The sequence below is a fragment of the Sarcophilus harrisii genome, chromosome 2, assembly GCF_902635505.1.
Source record: "Sarcophilus harrisii chromosome 2, mSarHar1.11, whole genome shotgun sequence".
NCBI classification, from domain to species: domain Eukaryota; kingdom Metazoa; phylum Chordata; class Mammalia; order Dasyuromorphia; family Dasyuridae; genus Sarcophilus; species Sarcophilus harrisii.
In genome coordinates, this window is record NC_045427.1 from 217,721,798 (window position 1) to 217,741,280 (window position 19,483).

The window sequence follows — 19,483 nt, forward strand, 5'->3', positions numbered from 1 at the left end:
TGGTATAGAAGCAGTCCAAAAATTTGTATCATGACGTTAGCTAGGGAATTCAAGACTGGAATGAACTTCCCAGATATAAAAGGGAAGAAAACTGGGAGGATGTATATCCCAGGACTATTTGGGTATATCAGACTTAAATCTGTATGTAAAAGGTGAGAATAGAGTTTTATGTTTTTTTGTGTGTGTATGTCTGCTTTGCATTGTTTTAGTTCTGTGTTAAAAGTTAGCAAGCTCATAAGAGATAAGAATTCAGCCTCTGTGTTGCAGAAAAATATCAGGCTGAATTGTTGGGAGTTGGTAATTCTTTCAAAGTGTTTCAGGATATAATTTGGGAACTAGTTTTGGGCTTCTCAAGAAAAGAAAATCTTTTTTCTCTTTCTCTCCCTCTGTCTCTGGCAGTGGCTTTGCAAGAAGAGGGAAAGAAGGGGAAAAAAATAAAAACATAGATTGAAAGTTTGGAAAGTTTTGAGAAAATAGAAGAGTGTCTATCACTCCTGTAAACAAGGAGCCTGTTATCAGGATTCAGCCAGAGAAAAGAATTCTCAAGGTAAAGCAAGGATTGGTGCGTAACTCTTTCCTGGTTACTAAAGAAAAGAAGTTTGAATGAAATATCTAGGTAGATTTTAGGAAATTTCACAAACTAAAGTACTGGTTAATTTTAAAATAACTTTAAATTGATGTGTGTCTTAAGATTGGAAAATTTAAGAAATAAGAAACTGCAGATATTGGAAGGAAGGAATAAAAATAGAGTAAGAGGTAAATAGCTGAACACGGGAGCTCTCTGCTGTCCAATCAGCTGGACCTGTGGGAAAACTAAGCATGTTTCTAAAAATTGTGCCAGGAGAAGAAAGAAAAATCATTATTAGTAAGTTTGCCTTCATGGAATTAGAGAACAGAAAGTTTAAGAAGACTAAACTGGATGATTGTTTGTCTGCAATATTTAAGAGTTTTGGGAATTTACTATATTTTAAAGAGGTACTATAATTTTGAAATTGAAATAAAATTGAATTGGGGGAAATAATTTTATTTGCACATTACATTTATTCTGAGGGTAAAAATCAAAAAAGAATTTTTTGAATATTGTGGCCTTTACAATTGAAAAGAAAAACTTTTCTTTTTTTATTGTTTGGTTGGACTTCAAATTGAAATATAGGTTATTAAACAAAATGTCAGTGGCTTAGCTTGGGGGGGGCTCGTGTTTGTATCTCCTTAATTAAATGGTATGTTGCTTTTTAAAAGTATTGGGTAATTTGTAAATTATATTATGATTTTTATGAAATTTGGTTAAAAATTAATTGTGAATCTTGAAGTTTAAAGTTTTTTTTAAAGGTAATTTAAAGACAAGGGAAAAGAGACTGATTTACAAAAGCAGTTAATAGTTTAAATAGAGCATCTAGTCAGAAGTATTTCGGAGAAGGTTTGAGCAAGTAGGCATTGGGAGGAGAGAGACAGAGAATTGGGACAGGAGAATGAAGGTGATTTAAGAAGGATTAGTGGGAGCAAATGATTTCAAGAAGAAATCAGTGGGAAAAAGAAGGAACTGGTTGGAAAGGGTAGTCACAGAGAGATGGCTGTGAGAAGGAATATGTTTTTGGAGGGAGGAGAGCAGCAGAGCAGCAGTGGAAAGCGGCAGCTGTTTGGTTCCTTTGGCTGAAGAAAACAAACAGTTATTTAAAGGGACAAGCTACTCGTGCAAGATGTTAATTGATTGAATATTTGTTTCTTTAGATACACAATGGTTATGAATTTTAAAGAATACGATCAGAAATGTGTTATATAGTTTGAAAGGGTTATTTCAAAAAGTTTAATTGATGTTTTCAAGAACTTTTCAGATTCTTTTTATGTGAAAATATAAAGTTTTAATTAACTATATTGATGCCAATTATCTGAAAGGGACTCTAAGAATAATAGTTCCTTCTTCCTTTTGAAGATGTTTTTGTTGTGAACAATATGTTGTTTGGGATTTTTGTGTATTGGGTATTTTAAAAGCAAAATGATTGGTATAATATTCAATTTATTCAAGATTCAACATCTACTTGGGTATGTAAGAATTGTGTGAATTTTCTGGGATAAATTTCTTACTGTTACTGATATAAGGTCATGGTAAATAACTGTTTGGGATTTATCTGAAACTTTGGAGATAAAATTCTTTGGGCTTGTAATTAATGCCATTTGGGAGTTTTAAAGCTCCATTCTCTGATGTGCTGGAGATTGAGTTTTAACTGCTTATATTATGTTATAGTTATGTTCTTGCATTTTTCCTCCTGTGATTGAATTCTATGATCAGAACAATAGTTAATAAGAACTGTTAATGCAATTCAAATATGTCACACCTTGCTGTTTCCAATATGGTATATGTAATCATTATATCCTATACTTAGGCAAATAAGTATTTAGCCTGGTCATCTGTCTGTTATTGGATATTTGTGTTTTATTTAAAATTTTTTTTAAATGATAAGAGGACAATTTACAATGGTCTGTGAAACCTAACGGCTATTTATTGGGACTATAGCCGTCTGCCTGTCCTGTGAAGCAAACTTGTTCCTTCACATAGGAACTGCTGGCCAATCTATACTGGCCTCCCCACATGTTGTTGCAGCTCCAGACTGTTCTGACTTTGTTAGATTTGGTTTTTTGTTGTTCTAGATTTTGGTCAAATTACAGATTATTGAACCTCTTCTGAGACATGGAAAGGCCTATCTGAAACTTAGATTGACACCACCCCCACACTCCCACATGGATTGAGAGCCTTCGCCCATTTCTCTCTTTTTTTTTTTTTTTTTAATAGCCTTTTATTTACAGGATATATACATGGGTAACTTTACAGCATTAACAATTGCCAAACCTCTTGTTCCAATTTTTCACCTCTTACCCCCCCCCCCCCTCCCCTAGATGGCAGGATGACCAGTAGATGTTAAATATATTAAAATATAAATTAGATACACAATAAGTATACATGACCAAAACGTTATTTTGCTGTACAAAAAGAATCAGACTCTGAAATATTGTACAATTAGCTTGTGAAGGAAATCAAAAATGCAGGTGTGCATAAATATAGGGATTGGGAATTCAATGTAATGGTTTTTAGTCATCTCCCAGAGTTCTTTTTCTGGGTATAGCTAGTTCAGTTCATTACTGCTCCATTAGAAATGATTTGGTTGATCTCAGTTGCTGAGGATGGCCTGGTCCATCAGAACTGGTCATCATATAGTATTGTTGTTGAAGTATATAATGATCTCCTGGTCCTGCTCATTATCACTCAGCATCAGTTCGGTAAGTCTCTCCAGGCCTTTCTGAAATCATCCTGTTGGTCATTTCTTACAGAACAGTAATATTCCATAATTTTCATATACCACAATTTATTCAGCCATTCTCCAACTGATGGACATCCATTCAGTTTCCAGTTTCTAAGCCACTACAAAAGGGCTGCACAAACATTCGTGTACACATACAGGTCCCTTTCCCTTCTTTATAATCTCTTTGGGATATAATCCAGTAGTAACACTGCTGGATCAAAGGGTATCACAGATTTGATAACGTTTTGAGCATAGTTCAAACTACTCTCCAAAATGGTTGGATCTGTTCACAACTCCACCAACAATGCATCAATGTCTCCAGTTTTCCCACATCCCCTCCAACAATCATCATTATTTTTTCCTGTCATCTTAGCCAATCTGACAGGTGTGAGTAGTATCTTAGAGTTGTCTTAATTTGCATTTCTCTGATTAATAATGACTTGGAGCATCTTTTCATATGACTAGAAATAGTTTCCATTTCTTCATCTGAGAATTGTCTGTTCATATCCTTTGACCATTTTTCAATTGGAGAATGGCTTGATTTTTTATAAATTAGAGTTAATTCTCTATAGATTTTGGAAATGAGGCCTTTATCAGAACCTTTGACTGTAAAAATATTTTCCCAGTTTATTGCTTCCCTTCTAATCTTGTCTGCATTAGTTTTGTTTGTACAAAAACTTTTCAGTTTGGTATAATCGAAATTTTCTATTTTGTGATCAGTAATGATCTCTAGTTCTACTTTGTCATAAAGACCTTCCCTTCCACAGGTCTGGAGGAGGTAAACTATCCTATGTTCCTCTAATTTATTAATAATTTCATTCTTTTATGCCTAGGTCATGAACCCATTTTGACCTTATCTTGGTGTACTGGCGTTAAGTATGGATCAATGCCTAGTTTCTGCCATATTAGTTTCCAATTTTCCCAGCAATTTTTATCAAACAGTAAGTTCTTATCCCAAAAGCTGGGAACTTTAGGTTTAGTCAAAGACTAGGTTGCTATATTTGTTGACTGTTTTATCCCTTGAACCTAATCTGATCCACTGATCAACTAATCTATTCCTTAGCCAATACCAAATAGTTTTGGTAACTGCTGCTCTATAATATAATTTTAGATCTGGTACAGCTAAGCCACCTTCATTTGACTTTTTTTTCATTAATTCCCTTGAAATTCTTGACCTTTTGTTTTTCCATATGAACTTTGTTGTTATTTTTTCTAGGTCATTAAAATAGTTTTTTGGGAGTCTGATTGGTATAGCGCTAAATAAATAGATTAGTTTAGGTAATATTGTCATCTTTATTATATTTGCTCGTCCTATCCAAGAGCATTTAATATTTTTCCAATTGGTTAGATCAGACTTAATTTGTGTGAAAAGTGGTCTGTAATTTTGCTCATATAGTTTCTGATTTTCCCTTGGCAGATAGATTCCTAAATATTTTATATTATCAGTAGTTACTTTAAATGGAATTTCTCTTTGTAACTCTGACTGTTGGATTTTGTTAGTGATATATAAGAATGTTGATGACTTATGTGGGTTTATTTTATAACCAGCAACTTTGCTAAAGTTGTGGATTATTTCTAATAACTTTTTAGCAGAATCTCTGGGGCTTCGCCCATTTCTCAACCCGAAGCAGCTAAGATTGAGACCATCACCCATGCTCCTGATATAATTTCAACTGATACGGGGGACTTGGAAATGGTTGATGAATGACTGTTAGACCCTGACACGGTCATCTATTACTGTGTGTTTAAGATTGGGGATGGAAATTGTTAAAATTTGTAACTGTTGCTGTTAAGAAAGTTATAATATGTTTATAATATCTATGTTCACTTCAGAATATATAATTGAGGGATTTTATTTTATTTTTTTAGGAAGCGCCTCCTGTACTAGTCTGTTATGTAAGCCCTTAAGCAGTCCTTTTTGTTTTTACTATGCTTTAGCTTTGAAACTCCTTATTCTGTGGAATTGCTTTGGCAGACTATTCTCTGATTGCCAGTTTTTAGGAAATCTCCAAAATAAAGACACCTGTCTTGGGACTGGCAGTCTCCGACCCTGTAACCCCAGTTTCTTAATTGGTATCTCAGCATTTTCAATAACATTGCAGTTTTGAGATCAAACCTCTAAAGTTCGGAGTTTGCCTGCCTTGATGGTCTAACGGTGCATGCTCTAATAGCTCTGCTCAGAAATCTGTATTCTAGTAGCAACCCTGTCTGTTCCCCTGGGCGGGGACAGGTGGAGCTTCTCCAAGCCTCACCCTTCTCCCCTGGAGTGAGGTACCCCCTGAATGGGCAGCACGACTGTCTTGAGCCCTGCTACTCCCTATATTAGCAGAAGCTGAGTTAAGTGCACAAATGACTGCAGACCACCTAACACAGTGAACTGTCCATCTCAAAGTGGATTCTTTGGCTGAGATGAGGGCCTTTGTACTGCTGATAACTCTGGTATTGTCAGGAAGAGACTTGCCCTTGCCATAAGTCCTTGTATTTTCTAATTTCATTTTGATTTATTTGCCTCACATTGGATTGGTCAAAATTATGGTGCTGAGATCTCCCAAGTATCTAGAGGAGGTAATTCAATAATTCAAATATTCAGAAGGAGAGTGTGTAATGTTGTACCTCAGTTTCCTCAGATTGTCATTTTTGTTTATTTATCTTTGTATTTTTATGTCTGCCAAATGTCAATCTGTTCTGTGATAACTGTTTCTAAGATAGTTGGGAAGCAATTTTTATGGTATGAACTTATTGCAATCAGTGCATTATTATTATCCTGTTGCCACTATGTCTACCCTGTATAGTTACCTTAGTAACCAGAATAGTCCAATGGTTCCTATCAAAATATTGCATACAGGAGATGCTATTAAAATGATGATTCTTCAGAGAAAAGGCTGGAATGTATTAGAGAGGGATGATCTTGATAGTGAACTTGACAAGCAATGTATAGATATGTTAACTGATTTTGAACAGTGTGTAAGTTCTTCATAGAAATATGATAAAATCATTTACATATTAGAAGGAGGGAGTTGTGGGGAATAGAGAGATAAGGTGAATACTTACAAGAATGTATGAATTCTTTTTTTGTATTTATTATTTCTGTGTTTCCCCTATGACCTGTATAATATGTGTAGGCTCATATTTACTTGAGCCTTGGCCAGCTAGAAACATATTTACTTAACCTGAGTTGATGACATTTATTGGTATTTGACATTTATCGATATTTAGTCTATTAGCCGGACCACTATCTGCTTGATTAAGCCTGAAGGCCTAACTTTCTGTTTCTTAGAAATCAGGAGATTTCAGGGAAACAGAAACCTTCCATTCCAATCTCTCCAAATATCAACAACCAATTAGATGCTTTTCCCTCCCCTTCTCAATGCTCTCTTACTTGGGATATAATTTCTTCTATAAAAGCTATGAATCTTTACTACTTCTTTAGCCCTCCTATCAGGAGCTCTCTCTTTCTTATCTCATGATGGGATGGCTCATCCTCTGGAAGTTTTCAATAAACAACTTTTCTTTTCTTTTTTTTTTTTTTTAAATTTAATAGCCTTTTATTTACAGGATATATGCATGGGTAACCCTTTTTGTAGTGGCTAAAAACTGGAAACTGAATGGATGTCCATCAGTTGGAGAATGGCTGAATAAATTGTGGTATATGAATATTATGGAATATTACTGTTCTGTAAGAAATGACCAACAGGATGATTTCAGAAAGGCCTGGAGAGACTTACACGAACTGATGCTGAGTGAAATGAGCAGGACCAGGGAGATCATTATAACTTCCAACAACAATACTATATGATGACCAGTTCTGATGGACCAGGCCATCCTCAGCAACGAGATCAACCAAATCATTTCAATGGGCATAATGAACTGAACCAGCTATGCCAGAAAAAGAACTCCTGGGAGATGACTAAAAACCTTACATTAATTCCCAATCCCTATATTTATGCACACCTGCATTTTGATTTCCTTCACAAGTAATTGTACAATATTTCAGAGTCTGATTCTTTTTGTACAGCAAAATAATGTTTTGGTCATGTATACTTATTGTGTATCTAAGTTCTATTTTAATATATTTAACATCTACTGGTCATCCTGCCATCTAGGGTGGGGGGGTAAGAGGTGAAAAATTGGAACAAGAGGTTTGGCAATTGTTAATGCTGTAAAATAAACAACTTTTCTGCCTTCTACTGAGTGCTCTCTGAGTAATCATTTTGGGTAAGGGTCTTCTACATCCCTCATAGTAGGAAGGAAGGAAAAGAAAAAAAAGAAAGAGAGAGAGAGAGAGAGAGAGAGAGAGAGAGAGAGAGAGAGAGAAGAGAAAGAAAGAAAAAGAGAAAGAAGAGAAAAAAAGAGAGAAAAGAGAGAGGGGGAGGGAGTGATGGAAATAGAAAGAGAGGGAGAGAAGAGAAAGAAAGAAAAAGAGAAAGAAGAATAGAAAGAAAGAAAAAAGAAAGAGAGAGGGGGAGTAAGGAAGAAAAAAGGAAGGAAAGGAAAAAAGAAGGGAAGAAAGAAGAAAGGAAGCTTTATTTTGTTCAAGCACAAGGGATGATTAAAGTTAGGGATCTTTTAATGAATAATGGCTTTTCAAACAAGTTGGAGCCCATAGGCTTCTTAAAGGCACATTTGGGCTCATAAGTGGAAAGCTGTCTCTGCCTGAGAAACCAGGAATGACCTTCTCCATAGCTGAAACCCTCTTCTAACCCTCATGTTTATTCTTCCTTATATGTTTCAGCCAATTGAGTAACTCAGCTTTCAAATTAGCCAATACCTGATATCTCTCTTTGTGTGATGCTAGAGTAGGGAAAATTCAGCAAAACCTCTTTTCCTCACATAAAATCCTTGACCTTCACCTGATTCAGTGTGCCTTCCTACTGTGAAAATGATTGCACTCCAGGCATTCTTTGATATTTAAAGGAGCAACCAAGATCTTAGTGGAGCAGGGGTGCTAAATTGAAGACAGGCTTTCTGAAGAACCATTGCTGTTCTATCCCTTGGATAACCTGAAAATCATTGTCACTGTGCCACTATCCATTACCCTCTCTGCATCTTTACTTTCCTTCAATACAACATGTGAAGACATTATCACAAATCTCTATTTTAAAAGTCTGAATTAAGGAGATTCCTTATATACCCAGTCAAAATAAAAACAACAGCTCTGTAGCTCCTAGATTATAGAATCATAGATTTCTAATAAGAAGGGACTTTGTCATGGGGTCCAAGCCCCTCTCTTTACACAGAAGAAGACTAAATCTCAAAGATGAAAAGAACCCCCAGAAGACAAGAAATTGAACTTTCCTTTTATGCAGATGAAGAAACTGAGGCAAGAGAGAGTAAGTGACTTGCCCAAATCACATAGTAAATGAGAGAAGCATGCTGTGAACCCAGGTCCTTGGACTCCAAATACCCTCCCATGCTGTGCTGCCTGACTTAGATAACATTCCTTAGATAACAGATAACTTAGATAACGATGTCCAGAAGACTAGAAACTCAATGAGATGATTCAATGATGTGGATATTTGGACAGAAACTGTAACAATAAACACAAAAAGCTGACAATAATTCTGGTGTTCAGTGGTTCTGTCTCATCATTGCCATGGTTGAGGACACACCTGAATGTGAATATGGTCATAACCTTTGTTCATCAACCTGACTTCTAATCTTCTTAGAAAGGACTCGATCAAAGTAAGTTGCATTTTCACTAGAAAACTCTCTCTCCATTCCCACCTGAGAGCCATTTGTGGAGCTTATTTATCCAACTGACAATTGTTAGCTATAGACTGGAAAAAAAGATATCAGGGCCATCGGACGGTGCCACGGAAAAGCTAATCCATATGGAGAAGTGGGATCTGATGACCTCTAAAACCTTTTCCAACTCTTAATTTTTGACAACTAAGTGCTTTGCAAGCCTTAAAATCTTACACAAATGTCAGCTATTAATTTGCCCCTTCTTGGGAAGGTCTGATTGAGATCCTGATAGAACATGCCAAGTTCTATTTCAGAAGAAAATGAGGATGTGGTCATGGCAGAGAAACTCCATTGGCACTGAGATGCCCTTTCTGGAGGAAGAAGTAAAACAAATTGTTGACAAACAGAACTGGATAAACAATAGGTCATAGGAAGGGATATACTTGGCAAAGTTCTCCCTAAATTCTCAGTTCTAATCATTTAATTCTTTGCCTTTCTGGAAGTAATATTTCTTTCTTTTTTCTTTTTTTTATTATAGCTTTTTATTTACAAGTTATATGCATGGGTAATTTTACAGCATTGACAATTGCCAAATCTTTTGCTCCAATTTTTTCGCTTCTTCCCCCCATTCCCTCCCCCCATGGCAGGTTGACTAATACATGTTAAGTATGTTAAAGTATAAATTAAATACAATATAAGCCTACGTGTCCTGTTATTTTGCTGTACAAAAAGAATCGGAGTTTGAAATAGTGTACAATTAGCCTGTCAAGGAAATCAAAAATGCAGGCAGACAAAAATATAAGGATTGGGAATTCTATGTAATGGTTTATAGTCATCTGGGAGATAATATTTCATCCAAGCAGTTAAGATAGTTCTAAAGATTTCCATGGAGCTCTCAAGTTTCCTTAGGAATCCATGCCAGTTTCTTTCAACCTAGGTATGAGGAAACTCATAGGCAGAGTAAGAATAGGTCTCTGAGAATTTGACTCTAACAGAAGCATGAGCTTTCTCCAAAAGACTGAAAACGTGGGGTGTGGTGGAAAGAATACCAAACTTAGAGAACAGAGATTAGTTGAGTGCCCTCTTCTTAGATCACTGACCCAATTCCCACAAGCATTGACAGCTCAAATCTTCAAAAGGCAATGACCACTACTTCCCTCAGAGCTGTAAAGGTCACCCTGAGAAACTGGGATTTTTAATAATATTTCTCAGGAGCTCCCGACTGATATGCCACCTGATGATAATCAGCCAAAATTAATTATCTTTTAAAAAGGTTATTTTACTAAGCAAGTATAGCTAGGATGGTGTTTATGGAAAATTTTCCCTAAATTTGTTTGACTGGACTATGCATATTAGTTATGAAGATTTTGTTAGTGGGAGAGGAGGGAGTTGAGAGGGAGAGAGAATAGATGTTTGTTCAGTGAAAAAGTTAAATTAAAAATTAAAATTAAAAAGTTAAAGTAAAAAAAAATACCCTATTCAAATTGGATACATCCTTCCTTTCCATACAAGTTCCCCTGGGAAGTAGGTTCAATTTCCAAAGAGTAAACATAACTTTGGGGTATTAAAAGTTCTTTTCTCCCTTCATAAAATTCTCGTGAAGTTCTCCTTAGGTCTAGTTCTCTGCTGGATTCCAAGATGAGAGCTCCAAAACTAATGTTTTCAATAGTTTTAGTTCCCAATGTAGACCCTGCTGCCAGTCATTGCTGCTTATAGATGTCATCTCTGGGAGAAACTCCCAGTTTTACATGTCTTGCATAGCACTTAATAGCTATTCAAGGTAAAAATGCTGATAACAGTTTGTGAAACTCCTGAGAACAAAGACAACCCAATTTTGTCTTTGTCTCTCTAGCACATAACACACTGCTTAGAATGTATTGATGGATCAATGAATAGATGGATGAATAGATAGTTGATGTAGCTGATCTTTGGAAATACACAAGGTGATCACCTAGTCAACAGAGAGGCAGGGAGGGAGGGGGGGGAAGTTATTTCTTCCTTTTCCTCCCTTTCCTCTGAGCTTCCCCCACCTCAATCCCTGAAAGGACAATTCCTGCTCAGCCATCTTCGCTGTTGGATTTGACCATTACTAGATTTGTCTGCTACTAGAATACATGATTTCAAATTGAATTGTTGTGTTATGCACATTGGCCCAGAGACTGGTCTGATTCTTTCAGCCTATCAAAAGATGTTTCTTGTGTGTCTTCTTTGTCTTCATCTAATTATCAAAGACAAGAGGTACCTAAGTGTTGAAGGAGAGATTGCTGGGGCCTAGAATCAGGAAGACCCCAGTTCAAATTCAGTTCTGACACTTACTAGCTCTATACTCTGGCAAGTCATTAAAACTATGTACCTCAGTTTTCCCAACTATAATATTGGTATAATAAAAGCAACTACTTTGCAGGGTTGTTTGAAGATCAAATGAGATAAAATTTGTAAGTACCTGGCATTTAGAAGTTGTTTAATATATGTTTATTCCCTTCCCTTATTTCCCCTTTATTCCTTCTAATTTAATTAAGGACTTGTCTATAGTTAATTTGCATTTTTGATCATGGCAATCTAGATTTCTTAGCCTTCCATAATTACATTAATTGGAGTAAGGAAACCCAAACTCCTATACTTGAATTCAAGGGAATAAGCAACATGATTCAAAGAATGAATATATGAAAAATAGAAGATTTTGTGAAATCCCTTTCTGTCTCTCCCATCTCTCTCATTCCTTTTCTGTCCCTGTCTTCTCAGACTACACCTTCTGGAATCATATATCTCAAAATGGAATTGAATGATTAATTTTTCTGACACTTAGAGCTGGGATTAAAATAGAGACAGGTAAGTGTGCAATAATGGTCAGAACACAAGGCCTGGAGTCAAGAGAAACTGAATTTAACCACCCCACCCTCCATTCAGATACTTAGTAGATGGGTGAACAAATCATTTAATCTCTCTTGGTCTCAGCATATCTGTGAAATTAGAGAGTCAGCCAAAATGGTTTCTCAAGTTCCTTCTAATTCTAAAACTAAGGAGATGTAGTCTGTCTAACATTCCTCTCTACTGTTTCCACAGTCTTTCACTGCTTTCCTTCTCCCTACTTCAGAGGAGGGCTGTCAAGGCTCTCTTAATTCATAGCAAAGTGTAAGTGACCCAATGTGTCATTATTTGTCTTTTCAAAGAGGAGTGAATGGCAAGGACAAAACTTGACTCAGAGCAATAAACTTAATGGTAAAACTTCAAATAATGGTGGAATGGATGGAGATCTTTTGCAACTAGCTTATATCCTAAGACCAGGCCCTCAAGTTCCTGCTTAGTGGTTTAACTGAAATCTGCAGGATGACTGTTTAGCCTAAAGGCTTTGACCACAACATTGATATACACTTGTGGAAAGTCAACATATTTTTCATCTGTTTTTTCTTAGGGCAAGGAAATTCAAATGAGGAAGAAAATGACTTGCAAAATCAGTCTCTCAGATCACTTGTCTGTAGGCAACCAGGTAGGCAAAATACAAGCAAATATTATGATGTATACATGGAGGTAGGGGACCTGAATTCAAATCCTGCCTCTTGCATTGACTATCAGTAACATTATATTGGGTGAGTCTCAGCCTCAGTTTCCTTAACTTGCAAATAAGGAGGTTGGTCTTTCTCTAGCTCTCTATGAAATCTTTATTTTTCCCACATTTTGTTTAAGGAACAAGTCTTTAATTGAACAGGTTTGAGACAGAGTAGGTTATTATAGGACCAGAGGTTTAGCACTAGAAGGACCAAAAGAGATCAACTAACCCTGCCAAGGATCACCCAAGTAATAACTGGAGGTGCAACCTTAGCCCAGGTTCACTAACTCCATATTCATCTCTCTTTTCACCACACCAAACTGGAGATGCTGAATAGAACACCAAGGAAAATGAGAGAATGACTTTTTTTCCCTCAGAGAATTCTTGGAATAGCATTAGATACATCAACAGAATAGGTTAGATTTTAGTTTTTTTGTTACAAGTTTTGTACACATTCCTTCCTTCAAGACTTTGCTTATATCATTCGTCCCATGCTGAAATGTCCTCCTTTGCTATTATCCTGATGGCTATTCATCCTTCAAGACCCAATTGAAATCTTTCCTATTCCATTAGGCTTTTGACCAATATAGCCCTAAACCTGGACAGCATCATTTTTTTTTGGTGTCCTCCCATAAAACATCTTTTCTTGGGAAGAGATCCCTTCTACCTAACTAGACTGTAAGCTTCTAGAGGACAGGAATAGTGCCTTTGCATGTTTAGAATAGCATTTAATAGCTGTTCAAGGAAAACTTGCTGATATTAGTTAATGAAAGACCTTGAAAGCAATGACAAGTGTATTTTGTCTTTGTCTCCCCAGAATACAGTGCCTAGAATGCATTGATGAATCAATGAGCAGATGGATGAATAGATTGTTGATGGATTGCCTGAAAGTTCTCAGAATTGGAAGCTCTCTCCTCTCTCTTCATCACCCCCATTCCCTTCTTTCTCTACTGCTTCCTTCTCATTCTCTTCTTTCTCCTCCCCTGCCATCCCCTTTCCTCTTCTCTCCCTTTCTCTCTAAACCTTTCCCCTCTTCTCTCCTCCCCTTTCCTTCTCTCTTCTGCTCCCCTTTCTTTCCTCTCCTTTCCTCTCTACTCCCTTCCCCTGCTCTTTTCCTCTTCTGTTCTCTCTCTTCCTTTCTTCTCTCTCCTCCCCTCCTCTTATTTTCTCTCTTCCTCTCTTCTCCCTTCTCTTTTCCTCTCCTTTCCTCCATTTTTCTCTCCTCTCCTTTATTCTCCTCTCCCCTCCCTTTCTCACTAATCCTTTTCACTCCTCTTTCTCCCTTCTCTCCTACCCACTCCTCTTCTCTCCTGTCTCCTCTTTCCTCTCCTCCCCTCTCTTATTTTCTCCTTGAAAAAGGGGTTAGTGACCTGTTCCTTTAGCTACCTTGAAGGAAAGACGTTCCAGGATCCCCTACCACGTTGACTGAAGCTGTAAGTGAGCAGCGAATGTATCCTCCTGTATGATGAAGTTTTACTTCTAGGACCTGGATTCCAATCTTAATTCTGCATCTTACACCTGTATACCCTTGGGTAAAAGGCTTTGCCTCCCCGGATGTCAATTTACTTATCTATAAAATGAGGGGGCTGGATTAGATGACCTCTAGGGCCCCTTCTAACTCCTAATCTATGATTGGCTGGAAAGGTTCACAGAAAGTTACACTTGTACCAAGGTGGTAATCTGAGTTCAGCCTCTCAGCTCTACTATTTGTTTAACATTGGGCAAATCATTTAATCTCTCATGCCTGTTTCCTCATCTATAAAATGTAGGGTTTGTTCTATGTGATCTTTAAGGTCTCTTTCAGCTCTAGATCTAAGATCTTTCATCCTCAAATATCATACAGAGGAAACTAAATTTATAGAATTCTAGACTTATAGCCTGTCACAACTGATCATGTAACTTCAATTCATTTATCTCACTTCTTCCCTTCATCCTCAACTTCACCCTCAAGATTATGATGCTGAGGAAATAACTGGCTCACAGCTACTCCTCAATTAACAGAGTTAATCGTAAACCTGGGAACTTCCTCCCAAGCTTTCTGATTCCAAGACCAGCTGCTATGGCAGCTAGATTAGAATGTTGGTTCCCTTCCATTTCTGTATGTTGAAGATGGGGTTGAGCTTGTCCTGGGGGGGGGGGGGGGGTTGGTTCCCTTCCATTTCTGGGTTGAGGTGAGATGAGGACTAACAACCAAATAAGTTAAATTATACTCCAAGGAGAACCAGCAAAGGTAAAAAGTCCAGGTACTTCAAGAGGGTTAATAAGGAACCAAACTTTTGTTCACACAAGAGTAATCTCAGTCTGAAAATTGTGGACTCCCAGAATATTTGAACAGAATTCAAAGGAACTTTAGAAATCACCCCATCCAACCTCTTATTTTTACAAAAGAGGAAGCTGATGCACATATAGGATGTGTTAGTCAAATCTTCTCCCTTTCCCGTCTCAAATGATTAACCTGTAAGGGCAAATTCATTAAATTATAACTGGAAACCCAAAGTGGAAATTGTTCCAGATCTTTGGCAGTAATTAAAGTTGCCCTTTTCATTTCTTGCATTTAGCAAAAAATATGAGAAGAAAAAGAACACTTTCCTTTGATCCTGCAAAGAGAGAATCTTGACTGGCCATTTTCTGCACATGTATGGATGAGTACTATGCTGTTGCTACTGTTTGTGCTTCATTTTCAAAAGGATCATGACATTAAGGAGATGATATCCCATGCCATGACAGGCAAGTGAATTGGATTTAAGTAAGGGAGGGCTGTGCAAGGTCACCTACCTCATTTCCCCCTCCAGAGCCATCTGTGATGCAGTGATCAGATATAGATCAAGCTGACTGGAGATGACCTTGGATGCAATGGGGGATGTTGGCCTTTTTAAGCTAAGGTTTTCAACAGGTCTCAGTTTGACTGAGGCTGCAGCCGTTCAGTGATTAAGGTTAGGTAGCAATTGAGCAAAAGAATCTCCTCTTTCATCTAGTCCAAAAATAAAACTAAATAAACTGGATGAGGAATATGAATGTGAGTACACATAACACTTTATATGATCAAAGTAAGGTCCTTACTGAGTGTGAGTGTGTTTTTCAAACATCACCTTCCATACTTGAGTTTCAGTGATCTCCATCCTACCCTTACCCCTTAGTCCATTACTCTGGTATCCTAGTTTTATTCTAGTCAAATTATTTTCCTCTTGATTTCTACTTTTTTTTAGTTCTAGCCATTTTGTATTCTCCCACACTGGCCTATAATGCAATATACAATCTTTACTTCTTCATAGGATCACAGATTTAGAATTAAAAGGAACCTCAGGGATCACCTAGTTCAATCCACCTTCTCTATGCTTCTCACCCCCGTCTTAAAAAAACAGGCCCAAGAGAGTAAAGTAACAGTACTTGGAATTGAACTCAGGTCCTCTGGTTCTAAACTGAACTTCACTAGAGATGGAGCATAATAATTATTAACATCTTGCTCTTAGGGTTGTTGTGAGCATCGAGAGAGATAATATCTGTAAAGCATTTAGCACAGTGCCTGGTACATGGTAGGATATATAGAAATACTAGCTACAAATGTTAGGAAGACCTAAGTTCAAATATGGTCTCAAACAGCTAACAATTGTGAGGCCCCAGGCAAGTCAGTTGACTTTTGTCTAACCCATTTTCCTCAACTGTTAAATGGAGATAATAACACCTATCTCCCAGGGTTGTTTTGAGGATCAAATGAAATATTTGTAAAGTGCTTATCATAATGGATAGCACATAGTAGGTCCTTAATAAACACACCCTCCCTTCTTTCCTCCATTCCTTTCTCCCTTCCTTCATTCCTTTCTTCCTCTCCTTCCTCCCTTCCTTTTTTCCTTTCCTTTCTTCCTTCCTTCCTCTCTCCCTCTTTCCCTCCTTCCCACTTTTCTTCCTCTCTCCCACTTTTCTCCCTCCCTACACATTTTTTCCTTCCCTCCCTTCCTTTTCCCTCCCACCTTCCTTCCTTCCTTCCCTCCCCCTTCCTTCCTTCCTTCCTTCCTTCCTTCCTTCCTTCCTTCCTTCCTTCCCTCCTTCCTTCCTTTCTTCCTTCCTTCCCTCCTTCCTTCCTTTTCCTCCTTCCTTCCTTCCTTCCTTCCTTCCTTCCTTCCTTCCTTCCTTCCTTCCTTCCCCTCCTTCCTTCCTTCCTTCCTTCCTTCCTTCCTTCCTCTTCCTTCCTTCCTTCCTTCCTTCCTTCCTTCCTTCCCTCCTTCCTTCCTTCCTTCCCACTGTGTTGCTGAGCCACATTCTACTCTGATTTAACACTGCCCTCTAATTCCATTTCTCCCAAGAAGCCTGCTTAAAGTGAAGGACAAGGCAATAATATCATCCTCCCTCAGAGCATGATTTAACCTAATTCTTTCCCAGTTTCCAGTCTGCTTATAGAAACCAAAGGCAATCCCCCTCTGTTGGAGAAAAAAGGAGCCTTACTTTTCCATCTTATTTTGTTCAATTGACATCTTGGAGACAAAGAAGAAAGAGTGTGGTATCAAGGAAAGAATACCACATCCAGAGTGAGAGGTCCTGGGTTCAAATTCTGTCTCTTTTGGTTCTTAGCTATGTAACCTGGAGCATATTACTTTATTTTGTAGGGTCTCATCAGTTTCCTCATCTGTAAAATATGGGTATTGGATCTCTAAGATCCCCTTAGAACAGAAGGTGCATCTATGCACCAATCATGTTCAATTAATTAGCCAACATCTATTTGTTTTCATTAAAGTGCAATGGAAAACATTAATTAAAAGACAAATACAGTGAAGGGGAAATGCAGTCCCTGAAGGTGAATAGTACAGTTTGGTCATAAGAAAAGTAGCATCATACAAACATTCTGACATTTTGCTAGAAGCAGACAGCACGAAGCTGGCTTATATCTTTCCCCACAACATCCCTATCTCCTATCTAGCTAGAGGCCAGAGCACAGCTGCTATCCCTCTGATACCAAACCCCAGTTGACATATTTTCTCCTCAGCAGCCGGAAGCTGGAGAACTGTGAGTATCCTACTGATAGCAGACCCATCTCTTTCCAAAAGGAAAGGGGACCTAGGCTGAGTGTCATTCTTACCTGGGGATATCAAAGAGAGCTGGTCACTCAGAGATTATCAATGAGCTGTCTGGCGGGAGCCTTCTAGGCTGATGCTGAAAGTTCTTCAAGGAAGAAGATGTTTGTTGGAAGATCTCTCCTTCCCCCAAAGCATCAAATGGTGAGAGAACAGGGGCATGGGTATGGAAAGACGCAAGGTAGGAAGAACACTAGAAATAGTCAAATCGTTTTGTGCTGTTTTTTTTTTTTTCCTCTGGGTTGTTGGCTCAGCATCCAGAATGGCTAGTGAAGTTTTGCAAGGAGATTAATTTTCCTGTGACTGCCCAGGGACTGCAGAACTCATGGGAAGCTTCTTTCCAGATGTTACAGATATTTATTCTTCTACTTCCAGCAGTTAGAATGAAAAGCTGGCTGTCCTCACTAGAAGATGTCCCCTAACCCATGCATTTGCTTTATTCATCTTTCTCTCTTTTTCTTTCTCTTCCTTTCCTCCCTCTAGCATCCCAGGATAGAGAAGAGGAGGAGGAGCCACTGTGGCTATTGGGTCTGTGGGAACCAGTTAGCAAGTGGAAAGGGAGGGCAGAGTTGCTTCCAATTCAGCTGATAATAGATTTCCCTAAGAAAGAAGAACCTAGCACTTTGGGATTTAATAGGCTGTGCTCCCTCCTTTTCACAAATGCTGCCATTTATTATGTGTTAGCTATAGCCAGGATTTGAAACATCTAGAAACAATCAACCGAGCAATTAAATAACAAAGATTTATTAAACAGCTACTATATGTTAGATACAGTGCTAAGTGATAAGGGAACAAAAACAAAAGTAAAACAGTCATTACATTCAAGGAGTTTACATTCTAATGGAAGAAAGATGTCAGTATATAATTATATAGAAAGCAAAGAGTAACCTTGGATGGGAAGGCTTCAGGAACTGAGTGGACCAGGAAAGACCCCCGAAAAAGATCGCTCTTATGCCAAGTCTTGAAGAAAACTTGATACCCATAGAATAAGATGGGAAAAAGATGGGCAGAAGAAAACCATTCCAGGCATGGGCAACTATGAATGAAGAAGTATGGAGACAGTAGATGGCATAACAAGTAGCAGTATGGCTGGAAGGTTGGATAGATGGAAGGGAGCAATGTATAAGATGATTGGAGGGTATGGAAAGGGCCAGATTGTGAAGATCCTTAAATGCTAGGCAGAAAAATTTGTTTACACTTGACACTAGAGGTAAGAGGAAGCCACTGGAGTTAATAAGATATGCTAAGTGACTTGCCCAGGCGTCACACAATTTGTGTCTAAGGTAGGACTTGAACCAATGACTCTCTTCTCCTATCTGACTAAAAACTTGTGTTTCATTCTCTATCAGGGGTCCTCAAACTATGGCCTGTGGGCCAGATGCAGCAGCTGAGGACGTTTATCCCCCTCACCCAGGGCTATGAAGTTTCTTTATTTAAAGGCCCACAAAACAAAATTTTTGTTTTTACTATAGTCTGGCCCTCCAACAGTTTGAGGGACAGTGAACTGGCCCCCTATTTAAAAAGTTAAAAAGGCCCCCTGCTCTAAATCATTACCTGTGATTTACAACCATGTGTATACCCCAAAGTACTAACCTCTTTTCACTCTACAATTACTTGGTGATCTCATCAACTACCTTGGATATGATTATTATTTCCATGATAATGAGTCTCAGATTCACCTTTCCATTGCTGACCTATCTCCTGAAAACTACTTGTACATTACTATTTGCCTACTAGACAGTTTGAATTAGATATCCAGCCATTTCAAATTCAACATATCCAAAGCTGATTCATTACCTTTTTCCTTAAATCCAACCGCAACTTAATTATATCTATTATTTCTTCATTTCCATCTCTTAGAACTCCTACTTCTCCTTCAAAGATGAGCA

At 37.9% G+C, this 19,483-nt stretch overlaps 2 protein-coding genes across 2 annotated transcripts in view; one reads left to right on the plus strand and one right to left on the minus strand.

Moving 5' to 3' along the window:
* CHRNA2 (cholinergic receptor nicotinic alpha 2 subunit) overlaps positions 1–17,683 on the minus strand; it is a 39,247-nt gene extending 21,564 nt beyond the window's left edge. Inside the window, exon 1 of the mRNA XM_031951461.1 lies at positions 17,600–17,683. The gene's annotated coding sequence lies outside the window, so the exon portion shown is untranslated. The remainder of the gene's footprint in view (positions 1–17,599) is intronic.
* Positions 17,502–19,483, plus strand: part of LOC100931196 (bifunctional epoxide hydrolase 2) — a 102,106-nt gene continuing 100,124 nt past the window's right edge. The window contains exon 1 of the mRNA XM_031951460.1: positions 17,502–17,738. Within this exon, the coding sequence (XP_031807320.1) occupies positions 17,671–17,738 (68 nt within the window). The 5' untranslated portion in view covers positions 17,502–17,670. The remainder of the gene's footprint in view (positions 17,739–19,483) is intronic.